The 24,327-nt window shown below is 51.2% G+C and overlaps 1 protein-coding gene across 1 annotated transcript in view; it reads left to right on the plus strand.

Moving 5' to 3' along the window:
• Positions 1-388: 388 nt before the first annotated feature.
• The window catches only part of SIGLEC1 (sialic acid binding Ig like lectin 1), a 31,845-nt gene continuing 7,906 nt past the window's right edge, over positions 389-24,327 (plus strand). The window contains exons 1-16 of the mRNA XM_059721405.1: positions 389-613; positions 4,182-4,285; positions 4,724-5,083; positions 5,394-5,690; positions 7,614-7,877; positions 8,710-8,964; positions 11,199-11,498; positions 12,180-12,434; positions 14,138-14,440; positions 14,948-15,202; positions 16,110-16,409; positions 18,348-18,608; positions 20,444-20,746; positions 21,536-21,790; positions 23,054-23,359; positions 23,966-24,217. Coding sequence (XP_059577388.1) covers positions 4,237-4,285; positions 4,724-5,083; positions 5,394-5,690; positions 7,614-7,877; positions 8,710-8,964; positions 11,199-11,498; positions 12,180-12,434; positions 14,138-14,440; positions 14,948-15,202; positions 16,110-16,409; positions 18,348-18,608; positions 20,444-20,746; positions 21,536-21,790; positions 23,054-23,359; positions 23,966-24,217 — 4,015 coding nt within the window. The 5' untranslated portion in view covers positions 389-613; positions 4,182-4,236. The remainder of the gene's footprint in view (positions 614-4,181; positions 4,286-4,723; positions 5,084-5,393; positions 5,691-7,613; positions 7,878-8,709; positions 8,965-11,198; positions 11,499-12,179; positions 12,435-14,137; positions 14,441-14,947; positions 15,203-16,109; positions 16,410-18,347; positions 18,609-20,443; positions 20,747-21,535; positions 21,791-23,053; positions 23,360-23,965; positions 24,218-24,327) is intronic.

Here is a 24,327-nt window from a genome sequence, read left to right on the forward strand (position 1 = left end):
GTGAGTGCCCATGATAGCTTGCGAGTTATGGAGGGCAGCCCCAAAACTGATGGGTCCCCCCAGCCCCTCCAGCCTGGAGCTGAGGACGACTTTTCAGCCAGTGGCACGATGAAATTGGTCCCGAGGAGACCCGTCCTGCCCGAGCTCTGGGTGTGAGGGGGCAGCCCCGAGCCCTGCACCTGGAGCTGATGGGAGTTGGATCACTTGCCAACCCAGAGGCTGGCTGGGGGTAGGGACTTTCCAACATCTCCAACCCAAGCCCTGCACTGAAAAGCTGCCTAAAAAGATAAAACTGAAAAAAAAAAACCAAGATAGAAGGAGTGAAACCGCTGACAGAAACACCCACTTCCCCAGACCAGGAACATTAGAGTCCCAGAAGGGGAAGTGAGACTGCTATTGGATTCGTCCCCACTCCAGGGAATAAATAGCAGTCCCCGGGACCGGCCCGGTCAGACGCTGGCTCCAGGATCCAGCGCTGTGGCCTTGCAGGGTGAGGACATTGGAAGGCAACGGCGGCTCCAGGGGAAGGTACCGTTCCTGTGCTGCGGTCTGCAGGCAAGGCAGGGGGGCACCTGGAAGACTCGCTGGTTCAGAGAGGAAGAAGCTTGCACAGGTGACAACTGCTGAGGATGCACTTGCAGAAAGGCTGGGTTTTGCACGGAAAGGAAGGGGCAGGGGGAGGGACACTGCCGATAGATGCACAAGGTGGATGGGCAAGGCATGTTGGGGTTGGCAGCTAGACTGGGGCAAGACTCCAGGGTCTCTGCTGGTTGGCACCACCCCATCTAGGGATGATTTCTCAGTCCACAATTTCACGTGGGTTGTTTAAGGACGTGAAACCAGTCCATCTCTAAGGTACTACTTTCTGCCTGACTTCAAGCTTTGCTCCTCCAAGAAAGGCTCGCTAGGGGCAGGGGGTGCAGCAAACCTGGGGGGCAGAGGCAGTGGACCCACCTGGGTCTCTGCGGTACCGCGGGTCTGGGATGAGCCTGTCCAGGTTATGACCCTGGACACATGGGGGTTGAAACGTGTGGCCAGCTTGCACAGGAAGAGGTGAAGCTCCTGATCCTTTGAGCGGGCACCTTCACCAGGTCAGGGAAGGTCCTTAGATGGAGAGATCCCCTTGCTCAACACAGAGATGACCTGAGCAGATCCACATTGTGTAGACTGAGGTGGGAAACTTCACCTCCCAGATGTCCCGTCCTCCCAGTCCTGAGAACGGGATCTCCTGTCTCCAGATCAGACCCGAAACCATAGGGCCGGCTCAGCTCCAGGAGCCGCCATCCCAGCGTTATCCCCCGCCTCATCAGGATGCATTTGTGGGGAGGAACCTGCACTGCAGTTTGGGGTCGAGAGGAAGGAAAGGCACTAATTAAAAGAATAAATGATGCAATGGTGGCTGGATGGCACATGCCCTGGGGTGCGAGCCAGTGGGTCGAGGCGGGCATTGCCAGGGGTCCTGCTCCTCTGTGCAGATGCCTTCTGCACGGCACCCCGGGTGATGGGGGGGTACCTGTCCTAGCAGCAGAAGGGATGACCTTGAACATAGCCAGTGGTTGGAGAGAATTTAGGTACTGGTTGGCTTTGCACAGGGACAGGAGCTGCTCGTTTCACCTGAGCAGAGGTGGATGGGCACCATAAAGGTAACCAGGTGGGAGGGTCAGTGCTGGCTCCCAGCAGTGCATTTTCAAGGATACTTGTATATCCTCAGCGCTGGGGTCGTCCCTTCTGCTCCTGGGCTCTACAACCACCCTGGCAGGGTCAGAGCCATCACCACATCTGGGGGCAGGTGTCCTCTATCTTCAGGGCAGGGGAAGGATTGGTAGGTTTGGGGGAGAAAGGGGGTGTGGGATTGGGAAGGACATTTGGGGCGGGTGGTTGGAGCTCCCTGTCATGAAAACCAGGGTAGTGGGAGTGTTTGGGCATGGTGGGGAGATATGAGTAGGGGTTTTCTATGCCTAGATGTGATGGGGGTCAGGACCAGGGGATTTGCTCCCCTGGGCGACAGGCAGCTTGGGGTGCGTGCAGTTTTGAACCCTGGGGTGGTGTGTTGGGAGTCTGCCATTGCTTCCTACTCCTGGGTTGTTTTGTCTTGGACTAAGCCTCTCTGAGCCTTTGCGGCACCTAAACCTAGTGGATAAATTGTACTTCTCTGAGAAGCAACAAGCAAATAAGAGCAAAATGGGGGAACCCAAGGAACTGATAGATAGAAGCTGATAGAGCATTAAAATAACTTTAAAAATAGCTTTCCTCTGCAGCTGCAGGGGACAGGACGAGGAGCAATGGCCTCAAGCTGCAGCAGGGGAAACTGAGGCTGGAGATGAGGAGGAACCTTGCGACTTTGAGCGGGGCTAAACACTGCAACAGGCTCTTAGAGACCCCTGGCAGTTTCTAAAAGCAGGTTGCAAAGATCCTTGGTCAGGATGGTTGAGTCAGGGCTGGGCCTGCTTTGAGCAGGGGCTGGACTAGATGTGGCTCCATGAGGTCCCCTGCAGCCCGACTTCCCCATGCTCCTATAGTGCATCATGTATGCTGGAGACGGGGGTACGGCCCGCAGCTGGACACTGCCTTGTCCTGCTGGGTCCGTGCTGGTTGTCTCCATCGCAGACCTAGCTCATGAACAGCCCGTGGATGCTATCAGACCACAATGACATCTTTTCCCCATGGAGTGAGATCACAGCCTCCAGGAAGGGTTGAGTTACAACAACAACAGGGGTTTCAGCCCCCAGAGAGAAGGTCCAGAGCTGCAGGTTTGCATTGCCAATGCTACCATTGCGCTGGCTGGCTCCAAGCAAGGTGCTGGGCACTGTCCTGACCTGAGTGTCCCAAGGAATTTGTCATCTAAATAAAACACCACATGTGGAAAGGGAAACTGAGGCAGTGGGGGTTGGTTCAAGGTGGCACAGCACACTCCACCTTGAGCAAGGGGCTGGATAGATGACCTTGCGAGGTCCCTTCCAGCTCAATTTTCCTGTGATCCTGGGCAGGACTAGATACAACACCCAGGTACCTGCTTTCTAGGCTCCTAAACCACACTCTGGCAATGGTCCTGAACACCTTATCAGACTCTGGTGGACTGAGATCAGTGCTTCTCACCCAGGGGGATATGAAAATCTTTTAAGGGTGGTGCAGGGTGCTGGGAAATGTGAGCACTGGAAGTGTGCAAACACCTCCACGTGATTTGCAGGATAATCCCAGAGCTTCCCCTAGGAATCTGCAGGGTCCAACCCACCCATCCTGCCCTGCTGGGGTCTGGCTGAGGTCTTTGCAAGAGAAGAATTGCTCTAGGATTTTTCCCTAGTCAAGAAGCAAATGAAAGCCAAGAGCTGGTATTTTCCAAGGGTCCTGCAGCCTAACAAGGGGGCTGGAGTCTAATGAGGGAGAACCCCTGCTTTTGCACCTCCACCCCAAGCTGCCTCGATGCTCGGTGGCGAACGAGCACCTAGCTCTGAAAGCAGCTCCTAGCACTGCATTGAGCTCAGCACAAATCCTGCACCCAAATCCATGCTTCGCAGGCCTGGGGCACGGGTTTGGGAGCTGCCTGTTGACCCCTGGCCCCATCCCAATACCCAGTGGAAACGAAACCGTGAAACCAGGGCAGGAGAAATGAAACTCAGGCGAGCGCTGCAGGCAGCAGAAGCAGTGACCCCGAGAGCCAGCTGGGTCAGTGATTCCCCCAAGGTCAGCAGCTCTATCAGGCCACCACGGTGCTGCTCGGGCACTTCCCCAATTTGCCTGCAGCTTTGGATCCGGCCCAGGAAGCCACGAGAGGCTCCGGGACCTCCCTGGGCTGCATTTGGGGAGTGTAGATGCTTTGGGCAGAGGTGCTCAACTCCGGCGCCACTGAGCTGTGCCCCATGCGGACCCACAGATCTGAAAATCAGGCAGTGGCAGCAATAGTTGCTCCCCCTGCTGCCAAATTTCCAGACCGGTGAGACTCCCGGCGTGCAGGATGTGCATGTGGAGGGCCTGATGTGGCCCCATCCTGCAGTGTCGGGCCCCAATCCAGCAGCACGGGGCTGGAGACGTCACAGTGTTGGGCCCTGATCCTGGCACGGCCTGCCCCACGTCACTCCTAGGCTCACACCGCCAAAAGATTGAATGCATCTGGCTTAGGGGCTTCTGATTGCAATAGCTGGCGCCAGTCCATCACTGAAGATACCTGCGGGTCTTTGTTTCAGGGACCACACGTTTCCTCTGGCCTGACCCTGCCTTTTCTATGCTGACGCAGCCACGATGCCTTTCATCTTGCAGCTTCTGCTCCTGGCGCACCATGTCCTGCAAGGTATGGCCTCAGATTTAGCCCTAACGATGATGTCCAGTAGCAGCCCATTAGCTCTGCTCCCCCATGACCCCAGGCAGCTGGATTTTCTCTCCCAACTTTGGAAGCAGCCCAGGCTAGGGAGCTTTCTCCCTTTCACTTGTGGGAGATACCAGGCCTGGCGGATGCCCAAAGCACTGGGCACAAATCAACTCCTTGGTCCCTTTGCGGCTGGTATTCTGGGCTGCTATCCCAGCTCGTGGCCTGGGACCCCGTGGCACTAGGCGCTGTACAAACACAGCACCACAAAGCAGCCCCTTTCCCACCAGGATGTTGCCCATGAGTCGTGGGCTGGGGACTGTGACCTTTGCATCACTCCCAGCAGAGAAATGCATCTGGTATTACCAGCAGATTGGTTTCTGCCGGTGCCTAACGCCCCTCTCCCCCCTCTGCTTCTCACAGCCCTTGGCTCGTGGGGGGTCACCAGCCCCGAGAGTCTCCGTGGTGTGCGTGGCTCCTGCGTGGTGATGCCGTGCACCTTCAGCTACCCCGACTCTGTGTCGGCCACGCAGGGCATCGTGGCCATCTGGTACAAGGACTTCGACGGCCAGCGCACCACGGTGTACCACTCTGCAGCGCCTGAGGAAGTGGATGCCGGGTTCAGGGACCGAACACAGCTCATTGGGGACCCAGCTGCACTCAACTGCACCCTGCTGCTGCGGGATGTGGGGGTCGGCGACAATGACAAGTACAAATTCAGGTTCGAGATTGTGGGTGGCGATCGCTGGGTGGATGCCAGGGGCGTGGTGCTGACCGTGACGGGTGAGTATGGTAGGAAAGGCGAGTGTGTCATAGTCCTAGAGACATGGGGCTGGAAGGGATCTGCAGGGTCACATCCAGTCCAAACCCTGCTTGGGGCAGGATCAGCCCCTTCCAAACCAGCCCAGACAAGCTCTGAGCAACACGACACAGCCCCAGGCATCGCCCCTGCCCCTGGGAAAGCAGGGGGGGCCATGGATGCTGCAGAGAAGCTGCAGAGGAAGGCAAAACCTCTACCGGAGCAGTGTGGACCAAATATGCCACCTTTCTCCCCAAAGACACGCCCGAGTACCCTCCTTCTCCCTCTCCCCAGACGTCCCTGACAGCCCGACCATCGCTTCCGTGGAGGAGGTGATGGAGGACACGACCGTGAGCTTCGTCTGCTCCAGCCCCTACGTCTGCCCGTACGACAGCATCGCCCTGCAGTGGAGCGGCTACAACCAGGAGGCTTCCACCGTGTCCGGCACCATGCAGCTGGACACATCTGGCACCCAGAGCCAGCAGACCCTCACCACGTCCTTCTCCTGGAAGGACCATAAGAAGAAGCTGCAGTGTGAACTGTCGGTGGGATCCCTGCGGGCCGCGGGGGAAATTACTGTGAAGGTGAAGCGTAAGTCAATCTTTTTCCATGTACTGGCTGGGCTGAATGGGGAGAGGAAACGGTCACTTCTTCCCATCCCACAGAGATTTCGGTCCTGCCAGGATAACCCCACTGCCCACCCAAAAGACTCTGGCCAAAGCCCAGCTCACCCAGTCACGTCTGGCTTCCCTTTCTGCCGGGTCGAACGCGGCGTCTCAGCCAAGAGCCCTGTCCTGGGATGCTGCATGGCTATGTGCAGGTGAAACAGCTGCCTTGCTCAGCCCTAGAAGTGGCTGCATTCCTGTGCATTACTGTATCTACTCAAATCCAAGATGAAGACCCCCCCCTGCATTCAACACAGGAGAAAAGTCCCTCATTTGGGGTTCAAATACAAGCAGCAAGGGAGCAGGTGGCTGCTGGCCCTGACCTGCAGTTGGGGCCCCAGCTGCTGCCTGCCCCACTATCACCTACCCCCATACTGCCCACATACCACTTGCCCCCCAATACCTACCCCCTTGCCCTCACCACCTGCCCCTCTGCCACTGCTTTCCCCGCTGCAGCAGTGGGGTAGGGATGAATTTAAGACAACCCTCTAATAATTAGATTCTAGACGTGGGAACTTATTACAAATGTATCGTTGTTCCACGTATAGAATCTAATTGTCGTCTTAAATTCAGAGTAGTCTTGGATTTGGGGAAATGTGGTGTAACATCCACAGCTGCCTGATTGGATGGGGATGGGTAATTCACTGCACATGACTAGCTGCACTGTCGAGCAGCTGGATATCGCCATCCAATTGCTGACAGGGTAGGTTTGGCATCACACAGCAGGCATCCAATTAGAGTGGAGCAGAGGAGCCCTTTAAATATACCGTATTTTTCAAGCATGCAACGTGCCCTGTAATAAAATGCTCAGTGACTAAATCACTGAGTAGCAGCAACAAGGGGGCCCGCTCAGCTCATCGCTCTGCCTCCCTGTGGATTACTGCAGGTTTTACTTTTGCTTTTGCTCCGTAAGCAGCAGAAACTGCTTTTACCATAGTTCATGAATATAATGGGCACTCAAGTTTCCAACAGCTGGTTTTGGAGGGGAAAGTTTTGTGAAATGCTGCTGTCTTGTAAAGCTCGTTGAGAAGAACGGAGAGATGTAGAGGTGAAACGCGCTTAAATCCCTGAGAAATGGCCTGTGTCCCTCAGTGGGGAGTTTCCATAATCTCTCAGGCCAAAACATCTAGACCAGCTTCCAGACACGGGGGCTGGAAGGGAGGGAGCTGCTCCAGCACCACAGTCACAACCGGACAAGTCCTTGGTGGCTGGTGAAGGCGGTAGCGGTCAGCGGAGTTGCTCCGGGTTTCATGCATCAAGCTGGAGGCAATGCCAGGGTCTCAGTGGCTTTGACCGGGTGATGTTCCCTGGCTATCAGCCTGGCTCCAGCTTGAAAAAGTCCATCCTGCTGTCCTGAGGGCTCTTTACACTGCCAAATGTTTTGTCCTGATTGACAGGATTTGTCCTGGGAACCACCCCATTGCAGCTCCAGGCAGCGCTGGAGCAAGAGGTCCCCTGCAGACAGCCCCAAGGCTGGCGCCTGTCACCCGGGGGAAGCTCCACACTGGCAGCAGCTTCATCCCGGGCTCTCTCGGGGCTCTGCAGAGCCATTAAGCCCCTTCCTTCCCCCTCCGTGCTGTGCCAGTATCACTTCCAGCAATGCTTTGGTGGCAGCTTCCTTATTTGACTTCACATCCTCCCACTCCCCGCTGTTGGCTTCTTAGAGATCCTCCGACTCCCCCCTGCTACTTTCTATGCACAGACTCGCTCTCATCTTCTTGCTGGATGCTTGCAAGTAACTTTACCAATGCCCCTGGTAGCATGGGCTGAGACCGTCCCAGCTCTGCAAGGACTTGGTGTCTGCTTGCAATGCTGCCTCCACCTCTGCCTCTGTCTGGTTTCCCTCTAGATGCCCCGAAAGGTGTCGAGGCGTTAATCAGTCCAGCCACCAAGAACATCCGTGTCGGGGACTCGGTGTCCCTCACCTGCCACGTGAACAGCAGTCACCCCGAGGTCACCACTTACAGGTGGTTCAAGAACAGGGCTGCCTTGTCCGGAAATCAAATCCTGACCTTCCACAGCGTGACCCGTGCAGATTACGGCCTGTATTACTGCGAGGTGGAAAATCCCATTGGGATGACGGCGGCCAAAGCGGTGACTCTCAACATTTTCTGTAAGTAGAGGCCAAGCCTCCCACGAGCTCTCAGGGGAGGCTGCCTACGCTTGCAGGGTACCCCTGGTTAGGCTCAAATAAGTGGACAGCCATGGTGGGGATGACTCTGTAGCCCCCTCAGTGTGGCGTAATGCCATCCGGGCATCTCTCAGCCCCGATGCCCATACATGCTCCATTCCCTGCAAGATGCTAGCAAGCTGATGGGGAAACTGAGGCACAGTGACCCCCCTCACCCCTCCTCCCAAGCATGGGCTGGAAATCCTGGCTCCCAGCCTCTGCTCTGACCCTTTTGACATGCAACTGAGGGCTTGAAGTTGCAGCAAAGTAGGTTTAAATTGGAGATCAGGATGATGAGATGATCAGAGGAAGAGAGCCCGATTCAGGAGAGGAGACGGAGGGGCTGGGCTGGCAAAACCAAGGCGTCTATAAATGCACGGGGTGGTAGACACTGGGGAACGATAAGAGCTATGTGAGCTGGAGGACGGTGTCAGCGCAATGCATGGGGCAAAGCTGGCTGTAAAGAGGTGTGTCGGGTGGGTGTCTGTCCAAAGGCAGGTGATATTTCCTGCCTTGCAAATCCCAGTGCATTAACCTTTGGGGTCGGGACATCTTCCATTCCTGTTCCAGTGATGGGGGTGCTGGGGCAGGGTGGAAGGAATGATACGCTGAATGGTGGGCAGGCAGTTTGCAAGTGGGAGAGAAGTTGAACCCAAGATCCCCCAAGACCTGGTCTAGGGACTAAACCACCGAGCCATCCTGGACGGAGGGGAGGCCCCCAACGCCCGGTGATGGAGCTCATCTCGACCCCTTTCCATTCCCCCATCTCCTGCAGCTGCGGTGATCTCTGCCAGCCCAGCGACGGCATCGCGCGAAGGCAGCACGGTGACGCTGACCTGCGACGTCCCCGGCGAGGAGCGCCAGGATCTCAGCTACACCTGGTACAAGAACAACGTGTGGCTCAAGGAGGGGGCGGCGCGTGCCCTGGTGTTCCTGGCCGTGGCCACCAGCGACACCGGCTACTACTCCTGCAAGGTGCAGAACGATAAAGGCAGCGAGATGTCCCAGGCCATCAGCCTGACCGTGCTGTGTAAGTGCCCGCGCGCTGCTGGGTGAAGGGGTGGGGAGTGGGGTGTCATGGGGGGGTTGTTGGTAAAGGGGGTGGCCTGGGGCGGTTGCTTCTGCTTCTTGTCTTGTGGTTGTTTGTCTGTTGTGTCAGCGGCTCTGAGCCTTTCTGGATGGACTGGGATGCTATTATTATTATTTTAGTAGTAATAGTAGCATCCTTATTGTTAGTATTAGTATTACTAGTATTATTATAGATAGAGTGGGGTATTATTAGTATTACTATTATTCTTTTCTGGATAGGGTGGGATATTATTATTATTATTGAGAGACTCATAGAATTATAGACAATGGAAGGCTATTATTATTATTATCGTTATTATTATCACCATCATCATTATTGTTATCATGATTATTAGGACTAGTAGTAGTAGTATTGTTGCTAGTATTAGTATTATTAGTATTATGGATAGAGTGGGATATTATTATTAATACTATTATTGTTGCTATTACGATTATTTTCTGGATAGAGTGGGACATTATTATTATTATTCATAGACTCATAACATAATAGACAATGAGAGGCTATTATTATTATTAGCATTAGCATTATTATTATCACCATAATCATTATTATTATTATTATCAGTATTATTATTAGTGTTAATATTGGTATTATTAGTATTATTGATAGAGTCAGATATTATTATTACTATTATTATTATCATTATTATTATTTTCTGGATAGAGTGGGATATTATTATTTATCATTATCATTATTTTCTGGATAGAGTGGGATATTATTATTAATACTATTATTGTTGCTATTATGATTATTTTCTAGATAGAGTGGGACATTATTATTATTCATAGGCTCATAACATAATAGACAATGGGAGGCTATTATTATTATTATTAGCATTAGCATTATTATTATCACCATAATCATTATTATTATCATTGTTATCAGTATTATTATTATTAGTAGTAGTAGTATTAGCATTATGGATAGAGTGGAATATTATTATTACTATTATTGCCATTATTATCATTATTTTCTGGATAGAGTGAGATATTATTATTACCATTATTATCATTATCATTATTATTATTTTCTGGATAGAGAGGGATATTATTATTACTATAATTATCATTATCATTATTATTATTATTTTCTGGATAGAATGGGATATTATTATTATTCATAGACTCATAGAATAATAGACAATGGAAGGCTACTATTATTATTGTTATTATTAAGAATAAAAAGGGTTTCTTATTAAAATGATTATTAAAACTTATCAACAATAAAAAGGTACAAAAATTATTAAAAGCTTTAAAGATTTAAATTTTCATTACAATGTATTATTAAGAGTAATATAATAATATTATATAATGATAAGGGGAGTTGAGGTTGGATGTTAGGAAAAACTTTCTCAGAGGAGGGTGGTGAAGCGCTGGGACAAGTTACCCATGGGGGTGGTGAAGTCTCCATCCTTGGAGGTATCGAAGACCTAGCTGGACAAAGCCTTGGCTGGGATGATGGAGTTGGGGCTGGTCCTGCTTGGAGCAGGGGGTTGCACTAGATGTGACCCCCTGAGCTCCCTTCAACCTTCATTTTCTCCTATGAAGTCACCAGTTGAGCTGACGTGCTCTATCCTAACAATAGCAGTGGACTAACAATGTGTCACAACATCTATTGATCATCCACTGGCCTCCCATAAACTAGTGAAGGAATGCCCTTCCTGCCCACAGTGAGCACACGAGCTGGGAAGCCGGTATGCCTGGGGAAGAAGGAAATATCAGGGTGTTTTGCCCTTGACATTTTCCAGTCCATACAATCACCTGGGAGATCATCTCGTGTCCGGGAGATGCTGGGAAAAGCAGTCCAAGAGCTCATAGCTGGTCACACTTCATAATCGAGGGTTACCGTATCTTCTAGCATACAACAGGTGCCAGAATAAAGCACATGCTTTGTTTTTAAAAGGCAAAGTGAAGAAAAAAAGATCTTTCCTTGTAGCAGAAGCAAAGGGGCCAACCCCTGTGTGGATGGCTGCAAATTTGACTTTTGCTTTTGCCCTGTAAGCAGCAGAAACTGGTCTTACCGTATTTCTGGGATATAATATGCATTGTAATTGCCAGCAGCTGTTTTCTGGGGAAAGACGTATTCTATGAGAGATAATATGGCCTTTTCTATAATGCTTTTCTGAGCTCTTCCTGAGCTCCACTGTTAGCCATGGTTTCTTTTCTACCACACAGATCCGCCCAGGACCCCAGCCATCACCTTGTTCCAGGACATGCAGGAAGGCAAGCTGGCCATTGTCCACTGCATGGTAGACAGTCACCCTTCCTCCAAGCTGTCCCTTTACCGTGATAAGGTCCTCCTGGCCACCACTGACTCCCACGCGGCGCCCAACCAGCGGGTCAGCATCACGGCGTCCCGCAACTCCTTGAAGCTGGAGATCCATCACGTGCAGCCGGAAGATGACGGCGAGTACGAGTGCACAGCCACCAATGACTATGGCACCTCCACCGCCTCTCAGAAGTTTCTGGCCCAAGGTAAGATGCACATGTCTCATTCTGAGGATGGAAACATTTCCAAACAACTATTTTTTACCCCCGTTTTCAGCCAAAATCAGAAAAAAAATTCCATTTGGGGTTTGATATTTTTTGCACGAAAGTTTTCCATAAGAAACCTAAGCTCTTAATTCTTTTTTTTTTTTAATTTTGTGAAAAAAATGTGCATTGTTGCAGAATATTTTGGGATCCCTGAATCCTAGGCTCACAGCACAGCGGGGCTGGTGGAGCTCTCCAGGGGTCATGGCTAGTCTGCTCCAGGCAGGACTTGCCCTATCTGAACTATCCCAGATGAATGTCTGTCTAACCCGGTTTTTAAAACTCTGGGGGCAAATCCTAACACCCAACCACCAGGCCAAATGCTGCAAACATCAGACACACAAAAGGGGCTGGGAGATATGACTTGTGGGGCGAGGCTGAGGGAAATGGGCTGATTGAGTCTGCAGAAGAGAAGACTGAGGGGGGATTTGATAGCAGCCTTCAACTCCCTGCAGGGGGGTTTAAAGAGATCCCAGGTAAAGTTGCACAAAGTCCTGTGTCTTCTCTGAGACCACTGCCCCGGTCAGGCCTTGGGCTGATGGTCCTAGAGGGAAGGCAGAGATCCCACAACAGAAATTTCCCGTCTTTTCCTGACTCTCTTCCCATTTTTCATCCTGCTGCCAGCTGCCAGGGTCCTGATCAGCCCATCTGCAGAGGTGCGGGAAGGCGAGGCCGTCACCCTGACCTGCGTCGCCACCCAAGGCACCGAGGAAGGGACCATCTACACCTGGTACAAGAACGGCCAGTGGCTGAGCGAGGGGCCGATGAAGACCCTGACCTTCCCCTCCGTGAGCAGCGGGGACGCGGGCGCTTTCCACTGCAAGGCTCAGGGCATCCGAGGCAGCAACACCTCCCCGGCCAACACACTGCGGGTGCTGTGTAAGTCTCCCCTTCCTACCTACCATGGCTTCTAGGCACAGCTGTGGCCGGACCCTGCAGCCCTTTCCCCCTGCTATAGCCCTGGGGGTAAATGTCTATCTTATCCTCTCTCTCTGCCAACCCAGACCCAGGAGGTGTGGTGAGCAGGCACCTGAAGGCAGCCTGGAATTGGTGGAGCTGTAATTAGTCCATGAAGGACAGGAGGCAAGGCTTTGTGAAGGTGATAGCTTTTATTGGACCAACTACATAGCTTCAATGAGCTTTCAAATGCAAGATATTCTCCATCAGATCACCTAGGTCTTCCTTCAAAAGCTCGTCTAACTCTATCCCAACTGTGTAGTTGGTCCAATAAAAAATAGCACCCTAAGAAATCAGTGCCTGGCGCATCACTTCTGGGATATCATGGCTATGACATCACTTTTACACTACTTTCTGTGTCCAGTTGTGGGCCCCCCACTACAGAAAGGATGTGGACACGTTGGAGAGAGTCCAGTGGAGAGCAACGAAAATGGTTGGGGGGACATGGTTGGTGAGGAAAAACTGAGGGAAATGGGCTAATTTAGTCTGCAGAAGAGAAGACCGAGGGGAATTGAATGCCAGCCTTCACCTCCCTGCAGGGGGGCTGCAAAGAGGATGGAGCTGGGCTGGTCTCAGTGGGGGCAGATGATGAACAAGGAGCAATGGGCTCAAGCTGCAGCAAGGAAAGTTGAGGTTGGATATTAGGAAAAACTTTAGTAAAGCACTGGAACAGGGTCCCCAGAGAGGTGGGGGAGTCTCCATCCTTGAAGGTGTTGAAGACCCGGCTAGACAAAGCCTTGGCTGGGATGATGTAGCTAGAGCTGATCCTGCTTGGAGCAGGGGTTGGACTAGATTTGACCTCCTGAGCTCCCTTCACATCCTCATTTTCTATGGTTCTTGGATTTTGAAAAGCAGGTTGCAGATGGCATGACATAGCATTGCATATAACACATAACACATACTTTTATCTAGTTAAAAAGAGACTAGAAGCTTTTCCGATATGTTGTAGATCTAGGGCTGTATTATTCAGTTTAGGATCCAGGCAAAAACATCTCTTTATCTGAATGGTCATTCACTTGCCTTAACCTTTATTATATACATAAAACAACAAAATAAGGCAAAAAAAAAAAGCATCAAAAGACATTGTTTCATTGGTCCTGTTGTCATTATAATTAAATACAGGTCTTTTTCAGATTCATAAAATAAAGTCTCACTTTCTTGAGCCTCTTGGCAGGGTATCCAGTGCTACACTGGAAGTTATCTCCATACCAGAGTGAACGTTCACCTGAGATAACATTTCCACACCTGAGTTGATGCTTTTAGCTAGAGTGGAAAACTATCTGCAAGCCTGTGAAATAGGAGCTACATGGCCAGGAGCAGCTAACAGACAGCAGTGAATTGCAAAGGAAAGGATAGGTCAATTAGTGGACCATCAAGGCCATTAAAAAGGAGAGAGGATCATTAACACCTGTGGAGTAAAGAGTTTAGAAGGAATCAGATATATGATGATAAGCCAAGAAATCAAGTGACTCTCTCACTGCTGCCTGGATAGAAATGCTCCTTCCACTGCCAGGCCCTTAGTTTTAAACTCTGGGAGGAACAGGAATAATTGCCCCACTAAACCCCCTTGGATATGCCCCGTCTGTGTCAAAGGAGGGGTTGCTAACGATGCTTTGCCTCTGCAGTCCCCCCAAGACAGCCCGTGATGAGCTCCCTGCTGGAGACGCAGGACGGGCAGCTGGGCATCATCCAGTGCGTGGTGGAGAGTGACCCCCAGGCTGATCTCAGCCTGTTCAAAGGAGGGGAACTGGTGGCCTCCGCTTGTGGTTGTCACTCGAAAGCCCGCCACCGGGCCCGTGTGACCCCCTCGCACAACAGCCTGAAGATGGAGATCCAAGACGTGGTGCTGGAGGACGAGGGCACATACATGTGCCAAGCTATCAACACCTATGGCAACTCCAGCGTCTCCATGGACTTCACAGCTGAGAGTGAGTGCATGGAAAGGCCTGAAGGACAGAGGCTGCCAGACCAGCGGCTGAGACCCTGGGCCATACCCCTGCATTGGCAATACAGGACGGCTCAGGCTGCTCCTGAATTCATCTTTTGGATAGCCAGGGAAAGGAGAGCCCATTTTAACAAATGAGTGCAATGGCAAAGCAGAGGCCGGGAGGGGACATGATTGCTGTGTATTAATGCAATGAGGAAGGAAGGGAGGAGAGCTTTTTAGGGGGGTTACAGGAACCAGGAGTAAAGGGAATTAGCTGGCTGGGAGCAAATCATAGGATCCAAAAGCTGTGGGGTTGGCAAGGACTTGCGGTGTCTGCCACAGGGCGCAGCAATGGGGGAAATCAACTTAGGGAATTTGGTTTCTGGCCATCAGAGCCAGGCAGGGAGGTCTGTGATGGGGGCGGCTGGGTTTGAGATGCAGCTTGTTCCATGCAGGATGGGGGAGCACATGAACAAACGGTGTTTCTATCTCCTCTCCCACCCTGTAGCAGCCAAAATTGCAGTGGCCCCATCCCCCGAGGTGCAGGAAGGCCAAGGGGTCAACCTGACCTGCTACCTGAGCAGCAGCTCAGCCAACACAGCCAACTACAGCTGGTACCGCAATGGGCAGCAGGTGACCGAGGGCCCAGCCAGTGCCCTGGTCTTCCAGCAGGTGAAGAGCACGGACGCCGGCATCTATTACTGCAAAGCGGTGATGAACCAGACCAGCAAAAGCTCCTCCACGGTTTCCCTGAACGTGCTGTGTAAGTCCTGGCTCTGTCTGGGGCTGCACCTGTGCATGGACCTTGCTCCATGCTACATGCATGGGTGCTCTTATGTGTGGGCAAGGCATGTCAGGCATGTTTGCAGGGCACACGTATTCCTTTGCATGCAGGGGAATATCTGCCTGTGAGTGCATGGAGGTGCATAGCCTATCTGTACACGCCTGTGTCGGGATTTGCGTGTAAGCAGCCACAAGCTGCCACTTTGCACATCCAGAGAAGAGCCAGGATCTGCTGTTGCTGCCTTGTGATGCATGGCATCCCACCCCACACCCATATCCCTGTCCTGGCTTTGCTGAGCCCACCACATCAGCCTCCATTCCCTGCTGACGACTTGCAGAGGCATAGCTAGATATTTCAGCGTCCAGGGCAGAGGCTGGGGACAGGGTGAAGTTATGCTGCCCATGGAGAGAAGAAGGCTGGTCATCCCAGTGCCTCGTCTAAGTCACCATCCAGGGCAGGTGTCCCCAGCCTCTGGGACCCGATTCGGAGCCAGACAGGGTGTATTCCAGGAGGCTGTCCAGATGCAACATGTCTGTATTGCTGCCTGCAGTTAGCCAGCTAGTGTGTGCAGGTGTGCAGGAGTATGGATGTGTGTGTGTAGGGACACGTGGAAACCCAAGTACTTGTGTTGGTGTGATCGTGGGTGCATGGGGATAGGATGCAAGCAGATCTGCAGCTTTGTTTGCCATAGACCAGGTACTGCCCACAGCTCATGGTGATCCCCCGTTAGCTCAGGGCAGCAGGGTGCTGTGGGGTGCAGCACAGCGACCCCCCGAATCAGCGAGGCTTTGGGTCATGCTGTGACTGTGCACAGGGCAGAGGAGGGCTCTTCAGGCCAACACAAGGCAGGCATAACCCCAGCACAATTTTTCTCCCCACCCTCCAGATGCCCCAAGGAACCTGCATGTGACCTCCTTTCAGGAGACGGAGAGGGGGCGGCTAGCCATCATCCATGGCGTGGTGGAGAGCAACCCTCCCGCCCAGCTGTCCCTATACAAAGGCCAGGACCTGGTGGGGTCTACCAGCTCCCAGCCTGCAGCCACCTCGCGGGTCAGCGTCGCGGCCGCGCAGAACTCCCTGCGCGTGGAGATCCAGGACGTCCGGCTGGAGGACGAGGGGAATTACCACTTCACAGCTAGCAATGCCTACGGCTCCACTTCCAGCCACCTCTACTTCCGCGTGCAAAGTGAGTATGGAGCGGAGGGCTGGGGAGCTACGGCCTTCTGCTGGGGGCAGCCAAAATGACTCCTCTGCGTGTCCTAGACCCTGTGCTGCTCAGAGTGGGTGAGATTCTGCTTTGAGCAGGATCTGAGCTTTGTCACGACTTGAGGCCCAGTATGATGATGGCATGCAACTGGGGGATAACTCCTAGGGGTCTGAAGTGAGATGGAAGTCCCTTTGAAAGCCTCGGCACTCAGTCTGCCTGGACATCTCCGGGTTTCAAATGATTGGTCATTTTCTGATGCGGCCACGGGTGGATCTAGGATTGTGCAAAGTGGGGGAGCAGAGGGTGTGGTGCAACATCACAAATAGCATAACACACATATAACATAACACATGTATAGTATAACACATCACATGTAACATAACACACACATCACATAACACACACATAACACATCACATATAACATAACACATGTATAGTATAACACATCACATATAACGTAACACACACATCACACATCACCCATAACATAACACATGTACAGTATAACACATCGCATATAACATAACACACGTATAGTATAACACATCACATGTAACATAATACACACATAACACAACACACATAACACATCACACATAACATAACACATGTATAGTATAACACATCATATATAACATAACATAACACACGTATAGTATAACACATCACATGTAACATAACACACAACATAACACATACATAACACATCACATATAACATAACACATGTATAGTATAACACATCACATGTAACATAACACACACATAACATAACACATACATAACACATGACATATACCATAACACATGTATAGTATAACACATCACATATAACATAACACACATTTTTTCCCCCCAGGTAAAAAGAAACTAGAAGTTTTCCTAATATGCTAGGGCTGTATTATTCAGCTTGAGCTCAAAGTGAAAACAAATCTAAACTTTATTAGAATATGAACTAATTTGCTAGGCTATCTATTGTGTTGAAAAAGGGAAGTTCAAGTTGCAGCAAGGGAAGTTTAGGTTAGATATTGGGAGAGCGCAATGCACCCTTGCTAGAGCAGACAGGGACCTTGATGCTTCAGGGATAGGCTACCTTTGGGGTCAGAAAGGGATTTTTCCCCCTGTCAGATTGGCACAGAATGGGGGCAGGGTTTACTTTCCTCTGGGCACGGGCTCTGCCTGGGGTCTCAAGTGCATTTTAACTCCCATTGCAGCAGCAGGATGCTGCCAGCCCTCATCCCCCAGCTTTACCTGGGGCAGGTTTGGGGGGGCTTGGTGTCTTTGGGCAACAGGCCTTGTAGTTGTGCAGGACTGTTGTGTCATTTTAGGAACATCTCAGACGAGGACGTTTGGGATGTTTTGATGGGGCTGGTGCTGCCTGGAATCAGAGTCATAGGATCCTAGAGACGTGGGGCTGGAAGGGACTCCTTGAGGTCACATCTAGTCCCACCCCTGCCTAAGGCAGGATCAGCCCTGTCCAAACCAGCCCAGACAAACCCATCATGTAAACTCTTGGTAAAACTCCCGTCAACCCTGACAAACACCAAACATCACACCTGAACCTGGCGTAGGGAAAGCGGGGGACCATCGTCCTACTTCTCTAAAAGGGTGTTGATATATGGTCAGGAGACCCCAGGCTGAGGCCGTGCCCCTGCTGCAAGGGAAATCAAACCTCCCCAGTCTGGACCAGTCTGAGCAGGGGGAATCCCTTCCTGCCCCCAGTGCAGCGCGGGGCTGAGCCTGAGCGCAGGGGCAAGACCCTCCAGCCAGGACCCTGCGGGGTTGGTGCCGGCACAGCCCAGCCCCATCCCCAGCCTAGGCTGCAGCAGCGCCCAGTGCCCTAAAACCCCCTGACTTCAACCTCTGGAGCGCCCTGCCAACCCAGCTGCTCTGGCCTGACTCATATCTGTGTTTAGCGGCCCGGGTCCTCGCCACACCTGCCACGGAGGTGCAGGAAGGGGACGCCGTCTCCTTGACCTGTGATGTGATGGGCAGCCCCCCCGAGGACACGGTCTACACCTGGTACAGGAACAGCAAACGGCTCCACGAGGGCCCCGACAGCTCCCTCGCCTTCCCGCACATCACCAGCCAGGACGCCGGCTCGTACCACTGCCGGGCCCACAGCCCCGAGGCTGCCAGCAGCAGCGCTGCTCCCTCCATCGTCTTACACGTCTTCTGTAAGTAGGAAAGGCACTGAGCCATGAACTGCTTCATTTTCCTTGGTGGGCAAGGGGCAGATACCCGCTGATGTTCAATGGGGTGGAAGCAAGGCATGGTGTGATGTTACTGCTTAGCTATGCATTGGCCTGGCTGCATCACTATTTACTCTTATTATTATTATCATCATCATCACTGTTGTTTTGTCATCATCATCATCATTATTATAAGTATTAATATTATTATGAGTGTTATTAGTGTTATAATATCAACATTACTGTTTTTGTTGCTGTTGCAATATTGTGTTATAGCGGCATTATTAATAATAATAGTAATGATGCTGTTGATATTATTAATATTATTATTATTGGTGGTGGTTGTAGTTGCTGGTTTGGTGTTATACTATTTATTCTCATGTAATTATTACTCTAATAATTAGTACAATAATAATGATGATCATGATCATGCTAGTTATAGTGACAATGATATGATAATTGATATGACAATATTGATTGTGGATTTATGATAATATTGATTAATTGATATGATAGTGATGGCTATAGTGATCATGATAATAGCAATAATGATAATGAGTATTGTTATTGTTGCTATTATTGTGGTTGCGGTTGTGTGCCAGGCACTGTACAAAACCAAACAGAAAGGCAGTGCTTCGCTTTGCAGCTCTGAGTTTTGGGGGGTCTACAGGCTGACTACATTATTATTGTATTATTATTACATTATTACTGGTGCATTGTTGTTGTAACTGGGATGGTTCAAGAGGAGCAACGTGGGGGTTTGGTGGTCTCTTTTATGGGGCCAGTTGCATCGTTGGAAGAGATTTTAGACAAGCTTTTAGGCATGAAGTGCCTCCAGTGCTCTGAAGAAGGATGCCTTGTGCCTAACATCTTTCCTCACTCTGTGATGGTCCAGTACAAGATATTACCAAAAAGCCTTTGCTTCTCACGCAGAGGTGGTAAGAAATGTTCCAACCAAGTCCTTTTTCCTTTAGATAGTGGCAATTTCTTGAGAGCAGAACATCCCACAGAAACATATCGCCTATGAAGTCGATGAAATCTATGACCCAACTTTTTTTTTTTTAGTTTTCAGAATGACTCTTGGCATAAAAGTTCCATATTTTTTCATTTTATTCTGAAATGACAGGGGGAAACTCATTCAAAATCACAAAACTTCCCTTAAATGCAATTTTCAGGCCTTGAATAAGACATCGGAGAGAAGTGGGGCTGGAAGGGACCTCCAGTCACCTAGTGCGACCCCCTTCCTGAGGCAGGATCAGCCCTGTCCAAACCATCCCAGACAAACCCATCATCTAACCCCTTCATAAGACTGCTGTGACCTACCCATCATCTAACCTCTTAGTAAAGCTACCATCACTCCTGACACAACACAAGACATCACACCCCAACCCTAATCCACCCAAATCCTAACACACAGGTAAAGCAGGAGACCCACAGCAGCCAATGTCTGCCTGCAGTAAAAGGGTGTTAATATGTGCTCAAAAGATCCCGGGTAGAGGGCCACGCGCCCCATTACAGAAGAAAGCAAAACCCCCCACACTCGACACCAATCTGACCCTGGGGTCATGATCTGACCTAGGGGACTACTAGTGTGGTTTCCATGAGCCAGTGGGTGATATGGGGTGACTTATCCCTTCTGATGACAGATGAAGGGTTGTTGCGGGGAGGAAGGACACATTTGAGACGTTTCAGCAATTTAGTGTGATTGTTATGTGGATCCTGGATGGCATGTCCTGTCTGATCTCCCCTGGAGGACTCCAGGGGAGCATAAATGAAGGGCATGTTCATTTTGTCTTCACAGTAGTTTCTTTCCTTTGCAGATCCACCACGGAAACCCCAAATGACCTCTTTTCTGGAGACCCAGGATGGGCAGCTGGGCATCCTGCAGTGCACGGTTGACAGTGACCCTCAGGCCGAACTTTCTTTGCTCAGAGGAGAAGAACTCATAGCTTCCACCACCATCTCCCAGTCAGTGGCTGGGCAGCGGGTTAAAGTGTCTTCCACCTACAACCACTTGAAAGTGGAGATCCCGGCGGTGGTCATGGAAGATGAAGGAGAGTACGTGTGTGCAGCTAGCAACGCGTACGGCAATGCCAGCTCCTCTATGAACTTCACTGCGGAGAGTGAGTGCAGGGTCTTCAACAGTTGTGGGGAATGCATCCTTCCATGGGGTTGCTTGACGGAGCTGTGGGACTAGAAATTAGGAAGCAAATAGGAAGGTGTGTGTGGCTAGATAGCTTGCTCATTAGATAGATAGATAGATAGATAGATAGATAGATAGATAGATAGATAGATAGATAGATAGATAGATAGATAGATAGATAGATAGATTTTGGAGGAACAGGGTATGGAAGAGATGGTATGAATACATGAGGAACGTAGCAGGTACCAGGGAGGTGAATGTGACCCAGATGGATGGATGGATGGATGGATGGATGGATGGTGAGCTGAACTGGTCTCAGTAGGGACAGATGACAGAAGGAGGAATGGACTCAAGTTGCAGCAAGGGAAGTTGAGGTTGGATATTAGGAAAAACTTTCTCCCGAGGAGGGTGGCGAAGCGCTGTAAGAGGCTCCCCTGAGGTGGTAGACTTTCCATCCTTGGTGGTTTTGAAGACCCAGGTAGACAAAGCCTTGGCTGGGATGATGGAGTTGGGGCTGGTCCTGCTTGGAGCAAGGGGTTGGACTAGATTTGACCTCCTGAGGTCCCTTCCAACCCAAATTTTCTATGATGCTATTATTCTACGATGGATGGGTGGGTGGGTGGGTGGGTGGATGGATGGATCTTTTGGGAACAGGGGTGTGGGGGTTGAGGGATGGGATAGATAGGGAAGTACCTGTACACCCACCTATCTGTCCATCCATCCATCTCTACGTTCTGTGAGCATTTTCTCACTTATTCTATCATCTTAGCTGCAAGGGTCTGGATCTCTCCTTCCCCGGATGTCCACGAAGGGGACGCAGTTAACCTGACCTGTGCCGTCGACAGTGATGCCCAAGAGATACCTCATTACACCTGGTATAAGAACAACATATGGTACAGTGAAGGCCCTGCCAGATCGCTTGCATTTCCCAAGGTTGCTGTTGCCGATGCTGCATCCTACCACTGCACCGTGAAGACCCCGGAGAGGGTTAGAAGCTCTTCCCCTGGCACTTTGAACGTCTTCTGTAAGTTCCCAGTGGGGTTCAGCCCAGCCCCAGTTTTAGAAACACAGACAATGAGGGTGCAAAGGGACCTCAGGAGGTCACATCTAGTGCAACCCCCTGCTCCAAGCAGGACCAGCCCCAACTACATCATCCCATCCAAGGTTTTGTCTAGTTGAGTCTTCAACACCTCCAAGGACGGAGACTGCACCACCTCTCTGGGGAGCCTGGTCCAGTGCTTCACCTCCCTCCTCATGAGAGAGTTTTTCCTAATATCCACCCTCAACTTCCCTTACATCAGTTGCCTTCAAGCTCTACAAATCTTTGAAGGAAAGAAATGCAAATATTTGAGCAGGGGAATTCTTGTTTAGAGAGTGGGGTTGGACTAGATGTGACCTCCTGGGGTCCCTGCCAACCCTCATTGTCTATGAGTCTATGATCCTAGTTGTGCAACGGCGTTCACATGTGAATACATTGGTGAGAGCAGAGACTCTGCTGCTCCTTTCAAGGAATATTGGTGAAAGATTGGAACCAGGGGTAGTCGCCCAAGAAACCTGATTTGTAGCATTTGTCTCCTCCAATCAGGAAACAGAAAAGTCCCACGTCACACCTCCTCATCCAATCAGCACCGTGTGAATCTCGAGTACGGGGCACTGGTAACAACCAGCTCACAAGCATGCTCAGTGCAAAAACTCAGTCCTAGGAATTGCTCAGCAAGTCATTGTGAATGAGGGTGGATTGTGATAGCACCAGAATTTGCTCACAGAGGTTTCACAGCTGGAAGAAAAGTCCGTTAGGTATCGACTGCTGAGCTCTGGTAACGAAGCTGTCGTGGGTCAGGTGGAGCCATTCATAGGTTTTAAGTCCAGAAGGGACTTATTAGATCATCTGATCTGACCTTCTGGGCACCACTGGGTGCATCTGCATGAGATGCTTAATGTGCGGTAGCCTAATAACACTGCAGTAGCGTGCCAGCAAAACCGTGGTAATCCAGTACTGTGCAGTAATATTAGGCTACTGCACAATAAGCATCACTAAAAAAACGTGCGCCAGTGCTACTGCACAGTAACTGCATTTAGTTAGTGTGTTTAGTTAGTACTTTATTCAACAAGTACTAAACTAAATTCCGGTAACTACTGCGCATTAATGAATGTGTAGACATACCTACAGATTAAGGAATTGCATCCACTCCCCTCTCTGCTGAGCCCAATAGCTTGTGAAAGACCAATGTTACTTTAAAATATTGAAGTCAAATGAACTCTTCCTTCCTTCCTTCCTTCCTTCCAGATCCTCCCAGGACCCCCCTGGTGAAAGCCTTCTTGGATGCGCAGGATGGGAAGTCAGCCATCATCATCTGTGCCGTCAGTAGCAACCCACCCTCCGAAATCACCCTGACCCGAGCCAGTGAATTGGTGGCTTCCAGTTCGTCCCAAGGGACCAGGACCCCGAGGCAGCGCTTACGTGTCTCATCCTCCCCCAACTCCCTGAAGCTGGAGATCCAGGACGTCACCCTGGAGGACGAAGGGGAGTACGAATGCTCAGCTGCCAATGGCCTTGGCGAGGCCAGTGCCTTCGTAAGCCTCCGCGTACAGAGTGAGTGCAGGTCACGTCTCGCTCGCGTGCTAGGGGAAATACCAGCTCCTCTCCTCTCTCTGCACCTCTCGGGACATGGAAACTGCCTGTGTCCATGTGCACACAGGGAGGGTGCACGCCAGATATGCACTCAGGATATAGAGCTGTTCCAGTTTTTCCCTGGCTGGCGAACAGAGGCCACTGGAGCAACCCTTAGGCTGCTCTAACACTGCCAGGGTGGGTCTGGATGGAGGATCAGGGCTCTGGGACTGGCAGACAGATAGCTCTCCTGTTTGCTTCCAGCGCAAGGACCCCAGCCCTTAGCAGACGAGGTACTTTGGGTAGATGAGATATATTTCATTAGATCAACTGAGTAGTTGGAAGAAAGTTCCTTGCAAGCTTTTGGGTGCAATCACCCTTCTTCAGGCATAGGAAGTCTCTTAGCAGTGAGTCAAGAGGGGCTTTCTAGCTACAGAAAGCAGGGCTCAGAGCCCCCCCGACAGCCCGGCGTGGATGTAAGTTATTGCAAGGGGCTAGCATGGGATTTCCCCTGGCACAGCAGACAGCTATGCCACCCCCAATAGCTCCTTGCTGGCCTCTGAGGCCTTGCTCCTGTCTGTCCTGCAGCTGTGAGAGTGGTTGTCCAGCCAGCCCCGGAGGCCCGGGAGGGAGATCTTGTCACGCTGACCTGCGAGGATACGCAAGCCCAACCCAGCACCGTTTACACCTGGTACAAGAACGCCGCGTGGCTGGCGGAGGGCACGGCCAGGTCCCTCGTGTTGCAAGGCGTGGCAGGCTCCGACGCCGGCTCCTACTCGTGCCGGGCTCAGACGGATGGGGGCAGCCAGGCCTCCCTCCCCATCACCTTGCGTGTGCTCTGTAAGTTGGCTATAGCTGAGACCATAGCTCTTTCTTGGGGGGGTTGGACTAGATGCAGGGGGTCCCTCCCACCCCAACACCCTTGTACGACAGCTCCGGGGAAGGAGAAT

The sequence above is a fragment of the Alligator mississippiensis genome, chromosome 2 (genome assembly GCF_030867095.1).
Source record: "Alligator mississippiensis isolate rAllMis1 chromosome 2, rAllMis1, whole genome shotgun sequence".
Lineage (NCBI taxonomy): Eukaryota > Metazoa > Chordata > Crocodylia > Alligatoridae > Alligator > Alligator mississippiensis.